A 15,685-nucleotide genomic window follows, 5' to 3' on the forward strand; every position below is an offset into this window, starting at 1 on the left:
TCATTTTAGACCTTAGATTTTAAATGTAAGTAAAAGCAGACTAGTTCTGAATCAATAAGACTGAAATAACCACTTCATAGGAGAAAAAGAATGGATGAGACACTTTGCAGCCCTTAGCCTCTCTGAGATATTTCACAAGGCTTTTTTTTTTTTTTTTTTTTCACCAGCCCAAACTCAACACACTTACTGTGCCTGTAAAACTGCCTAAATATTTCTTGCAGTTGATTCACTTATGAGAAATCTTTAGCAAGATGTGTAAAACATTTAAAAGCTACCTTCTCTACTTGCTAAATAATAGTACAGGTTATATAACCTACCATAAAAGATTTTTCATAAAAGAAGGAAAAAACAAGGAACTTTAAATACAAAACAACCTATATTTAAAGATCCATCAAGGCTGTGTCAGAAGTGACAAAAGACTGGAAAATAGAATGACATTGACATCCTGATCTTAATTCACATCATTTAAAAGTGGCAAGTTATAGCGCACTTTCTCTTAAACTTCAGAGTTTTATGGATCTTGCAAGAATGTTGCAAAACTGGGCAAAAGTGCACATTGATTCATTTGTTAAAGAGTTAAGTAAGTACACACAGTCATTTTGGTAAAGCTCAGCAAATCTAGCTCTGTCGGTAGGACAGAGCAACATAAATTCACTGAAGACAAGAGAATGAACTATGCTGAGGCATAGATAATGTCATTGCCAAAGTGCTCTCCAAAAGAAGAGGGACAGCTTTGATGGCAGAGCTCTGTCTGTTTGTCTGCTAGTGTGCTGAAGACCTTTCGCTCTGGAACTCTGTACTTCACGCAAAACGAAGGCAGGGCTACAGAGAACACAAAATCCTCCTGTTATTTCAGAATTCAGTATCTTCAGACAGAGCGTTTATTTTATAACCGGACTAGTCCTTCTCTGCATTGAGGATCCTAAAATTATGGTCTGAACCCGCCCATCATATTTCCAGAAACACTCACAACTCCACAGAGTCCCATAACTGTTCTGTTCTTGCAAAGCTTTTAAGCACCTGGGTGTCAGGCACAACACTAAAGCATTTGCAGGCTTTGCAGCCATACCTCTGAATGTCGAGACGTGCTCCTGGCATGTGGTGAACGTCCTCCATTTCAGAGGAGCTGAAAGTGCTCCACTGCTTCATGCAGGATGCTTGTGACCAATCCTTTAAAAGCATTTCTGGTGCTGGACAGTTCATACACAAGCAAAGTGGTATTTTCATAATTATTCAGGTGCTTTATCTCCATATCTTCGAACAGTATTTAGAGGCCTAAACTCCACTGGGGCACTGATTATGAGCTCTGTAAATGTGAAAATACCAGCCGAAATGAAATCTGCAAGCATGACAAAGCCTGAGTACTACAATGGCTAATGAAGCCAACCTTGTAGGCATTTTTGGTCACAGAAAAACAAAAGGTGAGAAGAACACATTTTGGTCAATTTCCCAGTGACCCGGATTTTATACTAGACAAAAATGGCTTCAGAAGGGTTTAGAATCACTTGCCACAAAACACTCTAGGTTACAGTACATGCCAGATTGCAAGCAGACTCTGGTTACAAACTCCCCTTCAAAACAGAAAGGTGACAAATTTCTGCCCTGCACCTCCTAAACTCTAGATGGGAATGGAAGATGGATGTCATCACCACCTTCTTCAGGTGGACAGATGGTGTCATCACCACCAACACCAGCATCCTGAGGTCCTGACCACCGGACCTGCCCTTGGTCCGGTGCCAAGGAAGGCAGAACCTTGGTGAAGTGGTCCATCAAGGCCTCAAGCCGCTCAGCAACTACAAGCCTTAGCCAGAGAGAAGGGGGTGGTAAAGAGATTTTAGTACTACAAATGCAAATATGTGTACGTTAGCTACCATTATTAGGGCACTAATTGCTGAGTGAAAGTTTTGAGACTATGGATTTTGAGCACAGGCATCCAAAGTGACGTGACTAAACCACATCTATTTTGCATGCAGGTTTAAACGGCAGATCTTCAGGAGTACAAACTGCTCGGAGGCAAATCTAAGCATGACAGGCGCAGACCAAAAAAAAAAAAAAAAAAAAAAAGTAGCCTGAGCCTATCGCTTGCATGTGCACCGGTGCATGGTGTTGGCTGAAGTGGGGCTTGGCAGGAAAGTTGCCATGGGGTCTTTCTAGGACACGGCACCGAGCGGTGCGGGGCTGCTTTCCGAGAAGTTAGGGCTGCTGGAGGGGGCAATGCAGGCGGGCGGGCGGGCGGGACAGGCCTCCCTGGGTGTGTTCCCTCCAGCCTGCAGACCACGGAAGCCACCGCAGCCGCAGCCAGGCTGCCTGTGGGACCGCACAGCTGTCAGCGATCTGTCGCTCCTTGCGGGTGGCTCACGGGAACAGGCTCCCCGCACCTCCAGGGACACCCGGCCCGTGGGATCCGGCGGCCCCTTCGCTCCCTGCGTGTCTTTAGGAGGGCGGCTTCAAACGTCGGGGCCCCTCCGCCCGGCTCCGGCTCCTGCCTCCTCCTCCTCGCCTCCTCAGGGCGCCGCTTCCGAGAGGAGAGACCCCGTCCCTGAAGCGCTGCCAGCGGGGAAGAAGAACAACAACAAACAAACAAACAATCAACAAAAAAACTTAAATTATGTCACCTTCAGACGACAACGACACCGGGAAAAGAAATAAAATGATTAATAAAAAAATAAAAGAAAAGCACAGCGCGGGGAGCTTCCACCGCGGGCGGGCGGGCGGCCTCCGGGTGGGGGTCTGTGGGGGGGCTGCCGCGCCCTGAGGCGCCGGCCGTTACTCGACCGTTACCCGACCGTTGCGCGGCCGCTGGACGCCCCCATCCTGTATGTGGGGGGGGTAGAGGGGGACAGGGGGCTGTGAGGCGACGCCGCGGGGCCGCGCTGGCCTCTTGCAGGCGAGGCTGCCCCCAATTAGCGCGGCCCCCCCCGGCGGGGGCGATGCGGAGGGGGCGGAGGCCGCCGCGTCCCCGTCCCCGTCCCCCCCCACCTCAGCTCAGCTCAGCTCAGCTCCCGCCGCGCCCCCGCCCCGCGCTCTGGCTGCGGCGGGAGCGGGGAGCGGCGGCGGCCGGCAGCGCCCCACGTTACTTTGATTGACAGGTGAACAAATGTTTCCCCTGTTCCAGCGCCGGCGCTATGGCACGCCGGCGATCGCAAAGCCCCGCCTCGGGCGGCGGGGAAACAGCGGTGGAGAGGCCCGGGCGGCCGCCTGATTGGCCGCGGGACCTCGCGGCGTCACGGCCCCACGTGGGGGCCGGGCGCGGGGCCGCTCCCCCCTCCCTCCCCTCCCTCCCCTCCCTCCCTCCTTCCTCCGTCCCGCACGCCCATTTGTCAGCGGCGAAATGATGGGCATTAATACAGAACGGCGATTAATGCGCGGGCGGCGCTGATTGGTCGGCGGCGACGCCCTTCGTGGGCGGGGCGAAGGAGGGGGCGAGAGAGGGGGGCGGGCGGCGCCGCGGTGCCCGCCGGGAGGGGGAGTCCCGCGCGCTCCGCCGCCCGCGCGGGCCGGCGGTACCGCGGGCCCGCGAGGACTACAGCTCCCAGGGTGCCCCGCGCGCGGCGGCCCCCCGTGCGCCGTGAATATGTATCAGAATGTTAATGACGAGCCGCTGCTAAATTTGGGCAAAGGAGTCACCGCGCCACAGCGTGCTGGGGGAGCGGCGCGGAGCGGCGGCGGCGGCCGGGCTGGGCTGGGCCGGGCCGGGCAGGGCTGGGCTGGGTTGGGCCGGGCCGGGCCGGGCACGACCCCTCCGCTCCGCTCCGCTCCGCGCGGCGCCGCTGCCGCTGCTGCTGCTGCCGGCACTTCCCGGAGTTCCGCCCGGCGAGGAAACAACCAAAACAAACACAAAAGAGAGAGAAATACGTAAATAAAGCAGCCCGGACCGTGGTTTCTTCTTCATCCTTTCACTCCTTTTTTTTTAAAAAAAACATTTTATTTTTTTTTTTAATTTTTCTTTTACCACCACCAAACCACCAACAACAGCAGGGACCGGCCACGCAGCAGCGCCCGGCGCGGGGGATGCGGCCGGGGCGGTAGCAGCAGCAGGACCCGCTCCGCTCCGCACCGCTCCGCGCCCCGCTCCCCTCGCGAAAAGTTTGCAGGAGGGGAGGAAACTGCGAGCGGGGCGCGCACCGCCGGAGGGGCTCTCCCCGCCCTCCTCCTCCTCCTCCTCCTCCGCCGCCGCCGCCGCCGCCGCCGCCGCCTCGCACGGGGCTCGCCGCCCGCCGGAGCGCTCGGCTGGGCTCGGCTGGGCTCGGCAGCCCCGCTCGGCGCCGCCCGGGGGCCCCCGGGGGATGTGGCAGCGGCCCCTGCGCCCCGGGGACGCCGCCGCCGCCGCCGCCTCCGCCGCGCCTCGCTGCCGCCGGGGGTGCCCCGCCGGCACCGGGGCGGCGGGGCCGGGGCGCCCCTGCCCTCCGCTGCCGCCGCCGCCGCCGTCGTCGCCGCCGCCGCCTCCTCCTCCTGCTACTCGCCCGCAGCCCTGATCCCGGCCGCCAGCGCCCCCCGAAGCGGCGTGGATGATCCGCGACCTGAGCAAGATGTACCCGCAGACCCGGCACCCGGTGAGTGGCGGCGGGCAGCGCTCCGCCGCGGGCAGCGCGCACTTGGAGCCATTTTCTTATTGTTGTCCAACGCCGCCGCCAACGCCGCCGCCCCGGGCTCGGACCCCGACCCCGACCCGGACCCGCACCCGCACCCGGACCCGGACCCGGGATGGCGCCGAGTCCCGAGTTGCCCCCAGCCGGAGCGCGGCGGCCCCGGCGTCCCGGCGCCCTGCCGGGGGGTCCCGGCGGCTGCCGGCTGCCGCCTCCCCCCGCGGCGGCCCCGTCGGGCGGGAGCGCGGGGAGCCCCCGCGGGCGGCGGGCGGGGGCGCGGGGGGCCGCGGCTCGGGGCGCCGGCACGACCCGCTCGCTGCCTCTCCTCTCTCTCTTTCTCTCTGTCTCCCCGCCGCTTGCAGGCTCCGCACCAGCCAGCGCAGCCCTTCAAATTCACCATCTCCGAGTCCTGCGATCGGATCAAGGAGGAGTTTCAGTTTCTGCAGGCGCAGTACCACAGGTAACGCCGTCCCGCCGGGCACACCGGGCACCCCGCGGGGACACCCCGCAGCGGGGACCCCCCCCCGGCACCGCCACCGCTCCCGCACCCGCACCCGGGGCGGCGGGGACGGTGCTGAGCTGTGCGAGCCCGTGGGCGGGGGGGCTGTGGGGGTTATTGTATTTTTGCCCCCTTCTTTTCCCCCATTTTTTGTTTTCTTTGTGGGATGGGGGGTGTAGGATGAAAGGGCGTCCGTCGGGGCGCACCCCCCGCTTTTTTTCTGGGAAGCGGCGCTCAGGACGCGCATCTCGCTGTGGCTCGGCCCCCTCGCGCCTTCCATTGACATGTCAAGTGCTGATAACCTGGGAGCGAGGCGGCCAGCGATTTCATTATCCCGAGCCGGAGGAGCGGCGTGTGCTCCAAGTGACAAGTGACTTCTGGCAGGACTACTTAGCGCGCCTCTGGAAGCAAACAAACCGAAAAAAAAAAAAAAAAAAAAGGAAAAAAAGAAAAAAAAAAAACGATGGATGTGTTCGTGTTTACCGCAGTATTCCATAAATTACCTGCGGTATTTTCCTAGTCATCACTAACAGCCCCCCCCCCCCCCCCCTCCCCCAAAGAAAAAAAAAAGAAACAACAAACAAAAAAAAAATCACAGCAACTTTTTGCTTCTTGAAGCAGTGATACACATTTGATTCCTCTGTGGGCTGGGTGGAAACAAGAGGTGTTTCCAAAGCTCGTTTAAATAAAAGCTAGGAAAACCAAAGCATGGATTTCTGAGTGGCTTCTCAAGCTTAAGTGTTATAGGTGAGGACATGTGTGCCTGTCTTCTGTGAACCAGTGTTTTATTATTTTTTTTTGTCAGTGAAAAATGCTCTCCTGCGTACTGTATGCAGTTCGCTTAGGAGGTGAGGATGTTGCACAATCTCTCTTGAAAGATGAAAAGTATAAACCCCACCCTGAACTCCCAGGCAGGTGCTGGAACGTGCATTTCTGTTTGTGTCTTGGGGAAATGCTCGAAAAGGGGAGTACCTTGTGCTTAGAAGAATGTCAGTTTTGTGTTATGAAGTACCCATGTTTTTTTTTTTTTTATGTCTCAAACAGTTTGAAGCTAGAATGTGAAAAACTGGCCAGTGAGAAGACAGAGATGCAGCGACATTATGTCATGGTAAGCAAGCTGCATAACAAATTCAAAATGTCTATTAGCTTGGTGTGCTGAGACTGAAATACGTTCGGATTGCTGGAGGCGAACAGAAAGATTATAGTTGGTGCAGCTGCTGCTGTGGAGGTTGCATCCGTGCTGCCATTATCCACCCTTGGTTTCAGGGGTTTGTAACTTGTTTGTAGCAGTTAGTTTCTACGTGAAATCCGCTCTTCAATGTTTCAAGCAACTGGGGATATTTCTTCAAAGTGGTAGCAGGTTACTTGTCAGCCCTTTTAAGGCGTGTACAACTTCAGCAATATTCCTGGGGACGATGTATTTTTCACTTAAACTGACTTCTCCCAGCTACTGTGCCTCTGTAAAGCAGTTTGGGGTCACATTTTCTTTTTTTTCTGTGATGGCAGTAAGCCCAAATTGCACATGTGTGTCTCTAAACCTGAAGCCCCCGTCCTTAGAAGAACTGTTGCTTCTGGGCTGCTGGTTCATTGTTTTACTGAATTCAGAGCGGCAGGGATCTGAGCTGTGAAAGGGATTTCCTCGATGGTTGTGGTCTGCCTGGTTAAATAACGTGCATAGGAAGACATCCCTAAATACATAATTGCATGATGGATCGTGATAACTCCAGAGGAGCTCTTGCTATCCTCTCCCTTGTGCATCTATGAAGGATTAACTGTTTTCCATTTGTATGTGACAAATAACACACAAGTATTCACAAAAAAAAAAAAAGAAAAAAAGAAAAAAAGAGCAAATAACCTGGAAAAATTCTTAACCAAGAGCACAAACATATGTTAAGGCTTGCATTTGTCTTTTTCATGTCTGATTTGCTTAAGTCTTGGAGATTGTTTGGTACTAACAGAACACACTGACCTGAGTTCCCTGAGATGCTCAGGCACATCAGGGGATATGTAGGGTGGTGTGTCTGCTTTGGCTCTGAATTTACATGCTCTTTCATTTTTCGCATCCCTGCAATTTAATTGTAGCTTTTTTGTGTTCTTAATTTAAAATACTGAATAACCGGTCTGTTAGTCGTTGCTGATTTATATGTGTGTCTGGCTTCAAGCACTTTGGACATTTTTTGGCATCTTTTATGTGTGCTAGAGAATAAAATCTTGAGTATTTTCTGTGTGTGTGTTTTTTTTTTTTTTTCATTTTTTTTTTCCTCTGCTTCTAATCTTTAAGTCTGGTTGTGATTACTTCTTTTGATTTTTTTGTTGTTGTCTGGGTTGGGCTTTTTTGCTTGGTTTATGGCCATCTTTTGTAGATTTGTCAAGAAGCAATGTAGATAAAATAAAAATAAAAAAAAGAGAAAAACAGTTTACTGTGAAATGCTGTCACAAATTCCAGGAGCTCTTCTAGCTAGTAAACGTTTTAGGTCTCTGTGTCTTTGTACAGATGATGTTAGAGTCAAAGCGAATTTGGGAATGGTTTTCACAATTGCAAGGTCTAACAGAGGCATTTTCTTCTCTCATAGTATTACGAGATGTCCTATGGGCTGAATATAGAAATGCATAAACAGGTAGGTAAATATTTTGCTTTGTGTAAGAGTGTTCCCTGTAATTTCTCCCATCAGTCTTAAAACAGATGTCTATTACGTGCGAGCCGCTTTAATTGCATGCTTAAGTGCATTGGAAATTTTTTGTGCTGCACGCTGCTCTGAAACTTGCACCTTGTGTGCGGTGCATGGCTCTGCGGAGGCAGCGGTGTTGTTCACCAGGTGTGTGTTTGCTGTGTTGACTTCTCCACGTGCAGCCCCTGTGCACGCGGGGAAGATGGAGGCAAGCAGGGATGGAAGGGGTCTTGGGTGGTGGTTTCAGATCCGACCAACCTCACGCCATTGGGGTTTGCTTTTTGGAGTGATAGTAACATCGTAAATACACGTTGGGTGCAAAGGGACGTGTGTTTGCATGTGGGAAAGACTTCCCTTTGGTTAACCTGGACAGATTTAAGCTGGAACTACAATAGCTATTGATGCTCAGCCATGTTCCTGTCTCCCTCAGGTCACTTACTTGGACCTTTGTCCAAAAGCAGAGTCTCAGCTTCTCATCCATGGAAAGGGTGAATGAGCTTTCCACAAGGATGTTAGCTTGCTCAGTATTGTGCCTTGAAGTCTAGCACTTAGGCCGAGATTAGCAGGAGATTACTCGGATGGAGCATGGTAGCGTAAATCAGAATTTCTTACTCAGTAATGTGTGTTTTTAACCTTCTCCAGAGGAGAATGAATTAAACATCTGACCTCTTTTCCAGTGAGGGAACTTTTAATATGGTGGAATTTAATACTGACAACTCATTTTAGCAAACGGTTGAGCAATTCGCCAGTGTTGCTTGAGAGTGTAAACTGCAGAAATAAAGAAATGGTCGAATGGGAGAAGAAAGACCATCTGAAAATTGGTTTGTATGCGCTCCTGTTCAAAGTAAGGGGTTTGGAACTTCTCCGGGTTGCTGAAATAGGATTTCTTTATCTTGTTGAGAGCAGACATAGATATCAAATGTTCTTCCCTCTTGTTTATTATTTATTGTATTTTGTATGCCATTAGCATCCCAACCCAAATGACTGGGGACATTTGCGTTGGGTGGCACGCAATCCCGAGGGCAGCAGGTTTTCCTGCCTCGCAGTGTTTCGCGCCCAAGGCCCAGACCTTCAGAAATGTAGGTGCGAAACGTGCATGTGAAGGCTCGAGGGGAGCAGTGAGAGAACTGCTGGCGGGAGCTGGCAGCACTTGCAGCGGAGCAGCTCGTGCTGAGTGGGATGATGCAGGTCGTGGGTGCTGCTGGACGGGCTGATGGCAGCCTCTCAGAGGTGCTGGAGCTGGTGAATGAACGCCCAGGTTGTTCCAGGTTCTGTCTGAAAAAACAGCACTGACATAGTGGGTACGAAAGCAATCCACCAAGTCCGAGTCCTCCTTGCAGGCCACCTACGTAGCAAATGCTTGCATGCACTTGAAAGCAGCCATTGCAGTCAAACTTGTTTATGTTTCTAGGCGCTCTGTTTTTACAGCAGTTAGCTGTATGTGGACTTAAACTGACTGTGCAAAATTATGTGGGACAATGTTGGCTTGCAAGTGAAATGTGTAATTAGATTGTTTTAAGCAGGGGAAACCCGCTTAAAACCAAACCCTTTTTAATTTCTAAACGCTTTACTTCAGAAATTGTATACAATTATGGCAATGGAGACGTCAGTGATACTCTGGAAAAATTAAACACCTAGTTACAACTAAATGTGGGGATTACGAAGGACGGTTTTAATCAAACACCTTTTTCCATTACTGTTGAGTCTGTTCAAATTAGTAGTTTAAGTATTCTGCTCTCATGCAAAACACTTAAATATTTTGTCAGACGTTGATTCAAATCAACTGTGGCTAAGAAACTTCTTCGCTATCATTCCTAAATCTGACGCTAGTTCTGTATCTTTCATGCCTCCCCTTCTATTCCCACAGCATTTTTATCCTTCCTCTTGCTTCAGCGACCGCAAAATATTTCGCATCTTGCTTTATGATCACAGTGTGGGGGCCCAATTTTGTACATATAGGGAGCTGATTGTTTCATTTGACGCGCACAAATCTTTTTTAGTCTTCCACCTTAAATCCCCTTTTCTTCCACTCAGATCTTTGAATTTTACTTGGCTGAAATTGAGCGATTCACCCTCCTCCCCTCTTCCCCCCCCTTTTTTTCCCTAGCTTTCTAAATTCAATCATATCAAAAATCCTGAGGGCAGTTTATCACATTATGAAATACAGACAGCCCTGCAAACCACCTACTTATTATATTTTCTTTCTTTTTTTCACTTTAGCACAGAGGCATATCTGTCTTTATTTGTTTTTCTGGGCAGACAGCCTTGGTTCCTCTTAGGTTCTTTTCCAGATGTACTCGCTGGATGCCCTTGTAATGGAAAGCAGGCAATAATGCAGTGAAGTTGCCCTTCGGCGTAATTGGGCCTAGTTCTCGAGATCAGGTTAGGCTTATTCACTTATTAGATTTGCGTCTCAAAGGGTTCAAGAGCAGGACTCCCTGGAGTCCTTGGAAGTACCCTAGTAATTGGTGGCCCTGATATTTGAAACCTTTGTGTATTTTTCTGTTAAAGCTTCTGTTCTTCTTGGCTGCTCCCAGCCACAGAGTATTTATTTTTAGAGAAATTTTTCACTGGAACAGAAAATGATGGCTGTGATGGAGTCATGACTCTGTGACTTAGCAAATTGATAAAAGGATAAACGTGGAGCGCAGCGATAGTGTGTGTGCACGGCGGGCGGGGGAGCGGGGGGAGAGCATTGCTTTTCCCACCCCTCATGTGATGCTCATCATCAGTCATCCTGTGTTGATTTTGATAGAAGACTATTAAAGTGAAACCTATGGGGAATTTGTCATTCTGAAAGGAAAGCTAATGTAATTAGTACCAATTAAAGTACATTTAGTAAATTGGATTTAATCTTAATTAAGCCTGCATAATGTTGCCAATTTTTAACAATTATGTTTGAGAACATAATTAATTTAAATTTTGGTAACTGAGTAAATAGCATTAGACTGGTAGAATTAGTCATTTGTATTTTTTTAAAAAAGACAAGTGTGGGGTGTGTTGTGACATGTGGTGTTATAGCCTAAAACAGTAAGCTAATTTTTGATATTCTGTACCACTAGGATCAATAGAACTTCAAAATAGACAGATTCCTTCCCCCCCGTCCCCCCCCCCCAAAAAAAAAAAAAGAAAGAAAGAAAAGAAAAGAAAAAGAAAAAGAAAAAGAAAAAAAGCCAGCAAGTTGGGGATTTTGGGTTACAGTATGTACAGATACTTCCCTACAGTTTTTAATTTCAGCATTAGAACAAATGGAAATGTTTGAGTGTGGTCTGAAGATGTCCATTTCTTACCAAGTTGCTTTTTTTTTTTTTTTTTTTTTTTAAGAGGCTCAGTGGATAGTTTATGAATGAATAGTTGAATAGAATGAATAGTGCTGCTCTATGTTTCTAATTCAGTGTTGCTACTTCTTGTTGGTGGTCATTTGGTTTAATTTCTGAAATTAGGCTGTTTTAATGTTATGGTAAACAGTTTATTTAAATTGCTGTAATCAAACGTGCTTTCTGAAGGTTTTAATTGAGAATTGTAATTATCACTTAAAATAAGTGTCTGTATTTTGCTACAGACAACAGATACTTCTGAATGGGACTGATGGAAAGCATAAATAGGATACAGCATTCACTTCTTATTTCAATTATCGTTTTGGGGGTGGCAGTACGTAAATGCTGATTCTTTCTTCGTGGTTAGGCTCTGTCTTTGAACTAATTCACGTGCTGGAATGTCGGATTTCAGCATTTTTGAAGGAAAATTCAGATCTGTTAAGAAGTCAGGTGTTAAAAAATAAATGAAATGACTTCTTAAGATCACAGTAAAGAAAAAAAATAAAAACAAAAACATCACCATTTCAGTCCAATCCATGTAAATTTTATTACGAGACTTGGGCAACAACCATTTGAGTGCTGCTAAAATATTAATTGGATAGAAATGAAAGGGCTCTACTAGCTGATAGGATATCATAATCATAGCTGCAGTAGTCGATGGTAAATGATGATAAATGGCATTAGGAACCTTTTAGCAAACTGTAATAACTACGAGGAGGGAAGCAGTATGGATTTGCATTATATCTGATACCCTCTAGTACCAAGTGGATTGCCAATACTGCTTGTTTAGCATTTTCTAAGGGCAATAGGATATTGATTTCTGACTTACAAGGAACGGCTCTATTTTCACCATTGAAAAGTATTGCAGGTTGTTAAGAAGAAATTGACTTGAAGAGGCCTGACTGCTGCCCATCATGGAGCAAATAAAGCAAAACTGCCGAAGCATGGTGGAGCAGCGAGATGGGGCCCTCAGCAATTTGTTGCTATTAATTTACCATGCTCGACAGCAAATCAATCGGCATCTACTTCATCTGCTGGAGAAAATGCTGTCCAGGGCAGATAAAAGGCCCTGCGTGGTATGGGGAATAGGCTGGATTGGCCAAACGGAGGCTGCAGTTAATGTGTAAATAAGTGAAATCAAGGCCACTGTTGCCGAGAAAGCTGTTTTTAATTAGGTTGGGGCTTTATAGTGAGCTATTTAAGAAAGTAGTATGGAGCTTGGAGAGTAAGGGGAGATTTATTGCCGACTGAGTTAATATATGGGTTGTACTGCATCCCAGCCTTGAGCCTGCTTGCTTCTTAAGCCTTAGTAAATTATTTTGGTAAAAGGGTAAAGATGGGAATCAATTTGTTTAATATAGGGCTGAGTTTTGACCATTTTTTATCTTCATGGCCATAAAATGCATGTATCACAGAGAACTGTGTGCTATATACGTAACAGAAAAGTACTTTTTTTTTGTTTCATTAACAATGGGTTAGACTTGGCATGAATGCGTGTGCATACATGTGTGTGCACACCTTGTTTTTTTAACACAGTCTGCAGGTGAATGCATATTGTCTTCCGTTTGAAGAATAGCTGGAGAGCCAGCTGAAATTATACTGGCTGAATTTGTTCTCCATTATGAACAGTAGGAAAGATTTAATAGAGATACAGGCAGTGGGTAGTCTGAACTGAGCTGGAAAACTTCAAAATGCAAGGGCTTAGACATGAAATCTTGAAGACTGCAGCTCACACAGGACTATTAAGGAGGAAGGGAAAAACAAGTGTTTTTTCCATCAAAGTCACAAAATATAAAAACTAGGTTGTCAAATCAGTTTGACAACTGAGGCTTGTTTGTCCCAGTTTTAGGTTATTTAGCCTCTGAAGCCAGTAGAATAGCTTAGAAGCTTATGAAAAGTTAGAAAACATGTTATTCTGCAGTTAAACCAAAAACCTTTTACTTTGTAATAACTGCTGAGTTCTTAAACAAGATTCTGTGTTTTTTTTTTTTCTTTTTTCTCTTGATACAATTGTTAGACAGCCTTCCTGTTAATTACTTAGAAGTTTGTTGTTTCTGCTTCTCTGCAAGTTGCTGTTGAACTAACCTTCCCCCTCAAACCACAGAATAACATGTATTAGGACAAGAACTTCTATGTCATCCTGGTTTTGCCGTTCATAAGCAAGGGAAAATGTCATTTTCTCCCACTTATTTTGGCAACTCAGGCAGATGCCTAAGACACAGGAAGTAGCACAAAACATGCTGAGCAAACTTTTAAATTAAGACATACGTTCTGTTTTTACTGGCAAAAGGCTGTACTTGACAGTGCTTAAACATAACAGCATTTTTCTGCCTTTGAAAGATGCTAATTGCTGTGATGCTGCCTCACCGGCTGTGTTAGTTTATAGGCATGCTTGTAATTACTGAGGGGGCCAATGGTGATCCTATGGTTGGGGCTGCCTAACGCTTTCTGGTGTAAAAAAATTATTGGAAAAATGTGTATGTGGTTGGTGCTTTTTTTTTTTTTTTATTCCTTGCAAGAAACTGTCACCTTGACTATTTGCAGCAAAGGACCTTGTTGTGGCAGGAGCCCTGTGTTCTTTTTCAGCAGCAGGGGAGAGGAAAGATAGGAGGCAGAAGGAGGTGGTCTGCAGCTCCTGCCCGGCACGGCCGGCTGCCACGGCTGGAAGTACAGCTCCAGCGCGAGGCTCGTGCTGAGCCACCAGAGCTCACCGCCTGCGATGCATCTGACAGAGGAGGAGAGGGAAGCCATGTCACTGTTTCATATTTAATTACATTTGCATCTTTTTCTACGATGAGGTTTCCTCCCGTTCAGGGGCAAAAAAGAAGTACCGAGGCTGTTAAACACAGGAATAAAACATCAGTGGACCAGTTTCAAAGTGAGGCATTTGGTTGCTGGGATGCCCAAGCTTTACAGCATGCGTGTTAGTTTGGTCCTGCCCTATTGTGTATGTGCATTGTGGTGCAATTTTTAGTTACACACTATCCGATCTCATTACCAGTTTTCCTAGAGGACCTCTTTCACTGCACAAAATAGACATTAGGAAAGTAGAATTAAGGTTGCAGAGGCAACTGTAAAGCTGGCTGGAAAATGTTTGGCTGCTTGGCTCTGCAACCAAAATAAATAACTTTTAACATAAGGATTTAGGGATGTGAAACAACAGTGATTGGAAGCTCCTCAAGGCAGGGATTCTGTTTTTGTGTGGCAGTGAAGGGGATGTCCTCACAGGTCAATCACAGCATATGCCATGGAGTTAGTGTATTAAAGCATGGGAGCAGATTTTTTTTGACACTAATACCAAGGCCAACAAACACCAAGAATTCAGAGCTATCAATTTGGTCTTACTTTTATTTTATTTTTATTTTATTTTAATGATAAGATCCAGCATATTACTTGTGGAGTTGATGGAGTGCTGGGTTTTTCAGAAACGCGTGCCAGCGTGAACAGAGTGATTGTAATTGTTACAGAAGTCACTTCTGCTGCTGTCTGCAGATTGAGCACATCTGTTGCCAGTGACTTTCAGAAAACCTATTTAGCCACAAGGCACAGAGGGAGCAGAGCAAAGATGATAACGTGAAACACAGGAAGTATAAAATGATGCTTGCATTAACTAACAGATGACAATACACTTGAAGCTAAACCTATCCATAATCAAGAAATCTGGTTCTATGAAAGAAATTAAATGTTTGAATGAAAAAGTAATCTTTATTTTCAAATGTAAAAATATGAGGTGTCTTTAAGAATACCTGTTTGTGCCTCTGCTTATCTGTGTGTTTTTACAAGTTTGGCTTTGGTTCAAGATGATATTTTTACGTTCCACTGCTACCTTGAAGTACTTCTTATGTGAAAATTTCCCCTTGATATTGTTTATCTTAGTGGTGACACAAATGTTGTAGTAGTTAAGTGTAGTGGGAAGCATATTGGCACAATGTCAAGAGCAGGTGTTTAACTTTTTAATTTTTTTTTTCTTTAAAATATAATTAAAATATATCAGAAGTAGTACATTGAAGTCTACACAGTATTTTCTTCCCTGTGGGGACAGGATTTAGACTTACAGAATCATCTTTACTAGACCAGGACAGGTATGTAATGTTCTGGCATTGAACACTGTGGCGTTATGGCTGAGATGTTTAAATGCACAGATGTCAGGCCAGTCAAAGTTATAGTCCCCACAGTAAACTTGAATTGGTCTCTTTATGGTTATGTATTTGTTTGGTACGCTGTATTGCCAACTCTAAATGTTAAATCATGCCAGTCCCCAGAAAATCATGAGATTGGCTTAAATTAATCACAGGATAAAAATAATGTATTTGGGGTTCTTTTTATTTCCCTTCTAATCTTAAGCTGCCAAACTACACTTGGCTCATGCTTCTTAGGTTTTTCTCCAGCATTCTTCTATAATCGTTTTTTGCTAGTAAAGTGTAAAACATCGTAAGATTCACAATAAAGTCAAGGGAGCTGGATATGTGTTGCAGCTGGCAAATTTTGTCATGATTTCCTGTTCTTGGAAAGTGTGTGAGGTGTACTCTTCTAAGAAAAAATAATACCAAGTTAAAACTATGTACGTACTCAAGTTAGAATAACTTGTTACGTTTTTGAGGATTATGTACCATG

General features: G+C 46.8%; 1 protein-coding gene across 2 annotated transcripts in view; it reads left to right on the top strand.

Moving 5' to 3' along the window:
• The first annotated feature begins 3,747 nt into the window (after nucleotides 1-3,747).
• LOC311427490 (transducin-like enhancer protein 4) overlaps nucleotides 3,748-15,685 on the top strand; it is a 97,928-nt gene continuing 85,990 nt past the window's right edge. For both annotated transcript variants that reach the window (XM_084504891.1, XM_084504892.1), the window contains exons 1-4: nucleotides 3,748-4,553; nucleotides 4,949-5,046; nucleotides 6,130-6,193; nucleotides 7,659-7,703. In XM_084504891.1, the coding sequence (XP_084361017.1) occupies nucleotides 4,509-4,553; nucleotides 4,949-5,046; nucleotides 6,130-6,193; nucleotides 7,659-7,703 (252 nt within the window). In that variant the 5' untranslated portion in view covers nucleotides 3,748-4,508. The remainder of the gene's footprint in view (nucleotides 4,554-4,948; nucleotides 5,047-6,129; nucleotides 6,194-7,658; nucleotides 7,704-15,685) is intronic.

Source organism: Aythya ferina (genome assembly GCF_964211825.1).
Source record: "Aythya ferina genome assembly, chromosome: Z".
NCBI lineage: Eukaryota > Metazoa > Chordata > Aves > Anseriformes > Anatidae > Aythya > Aythya ferina.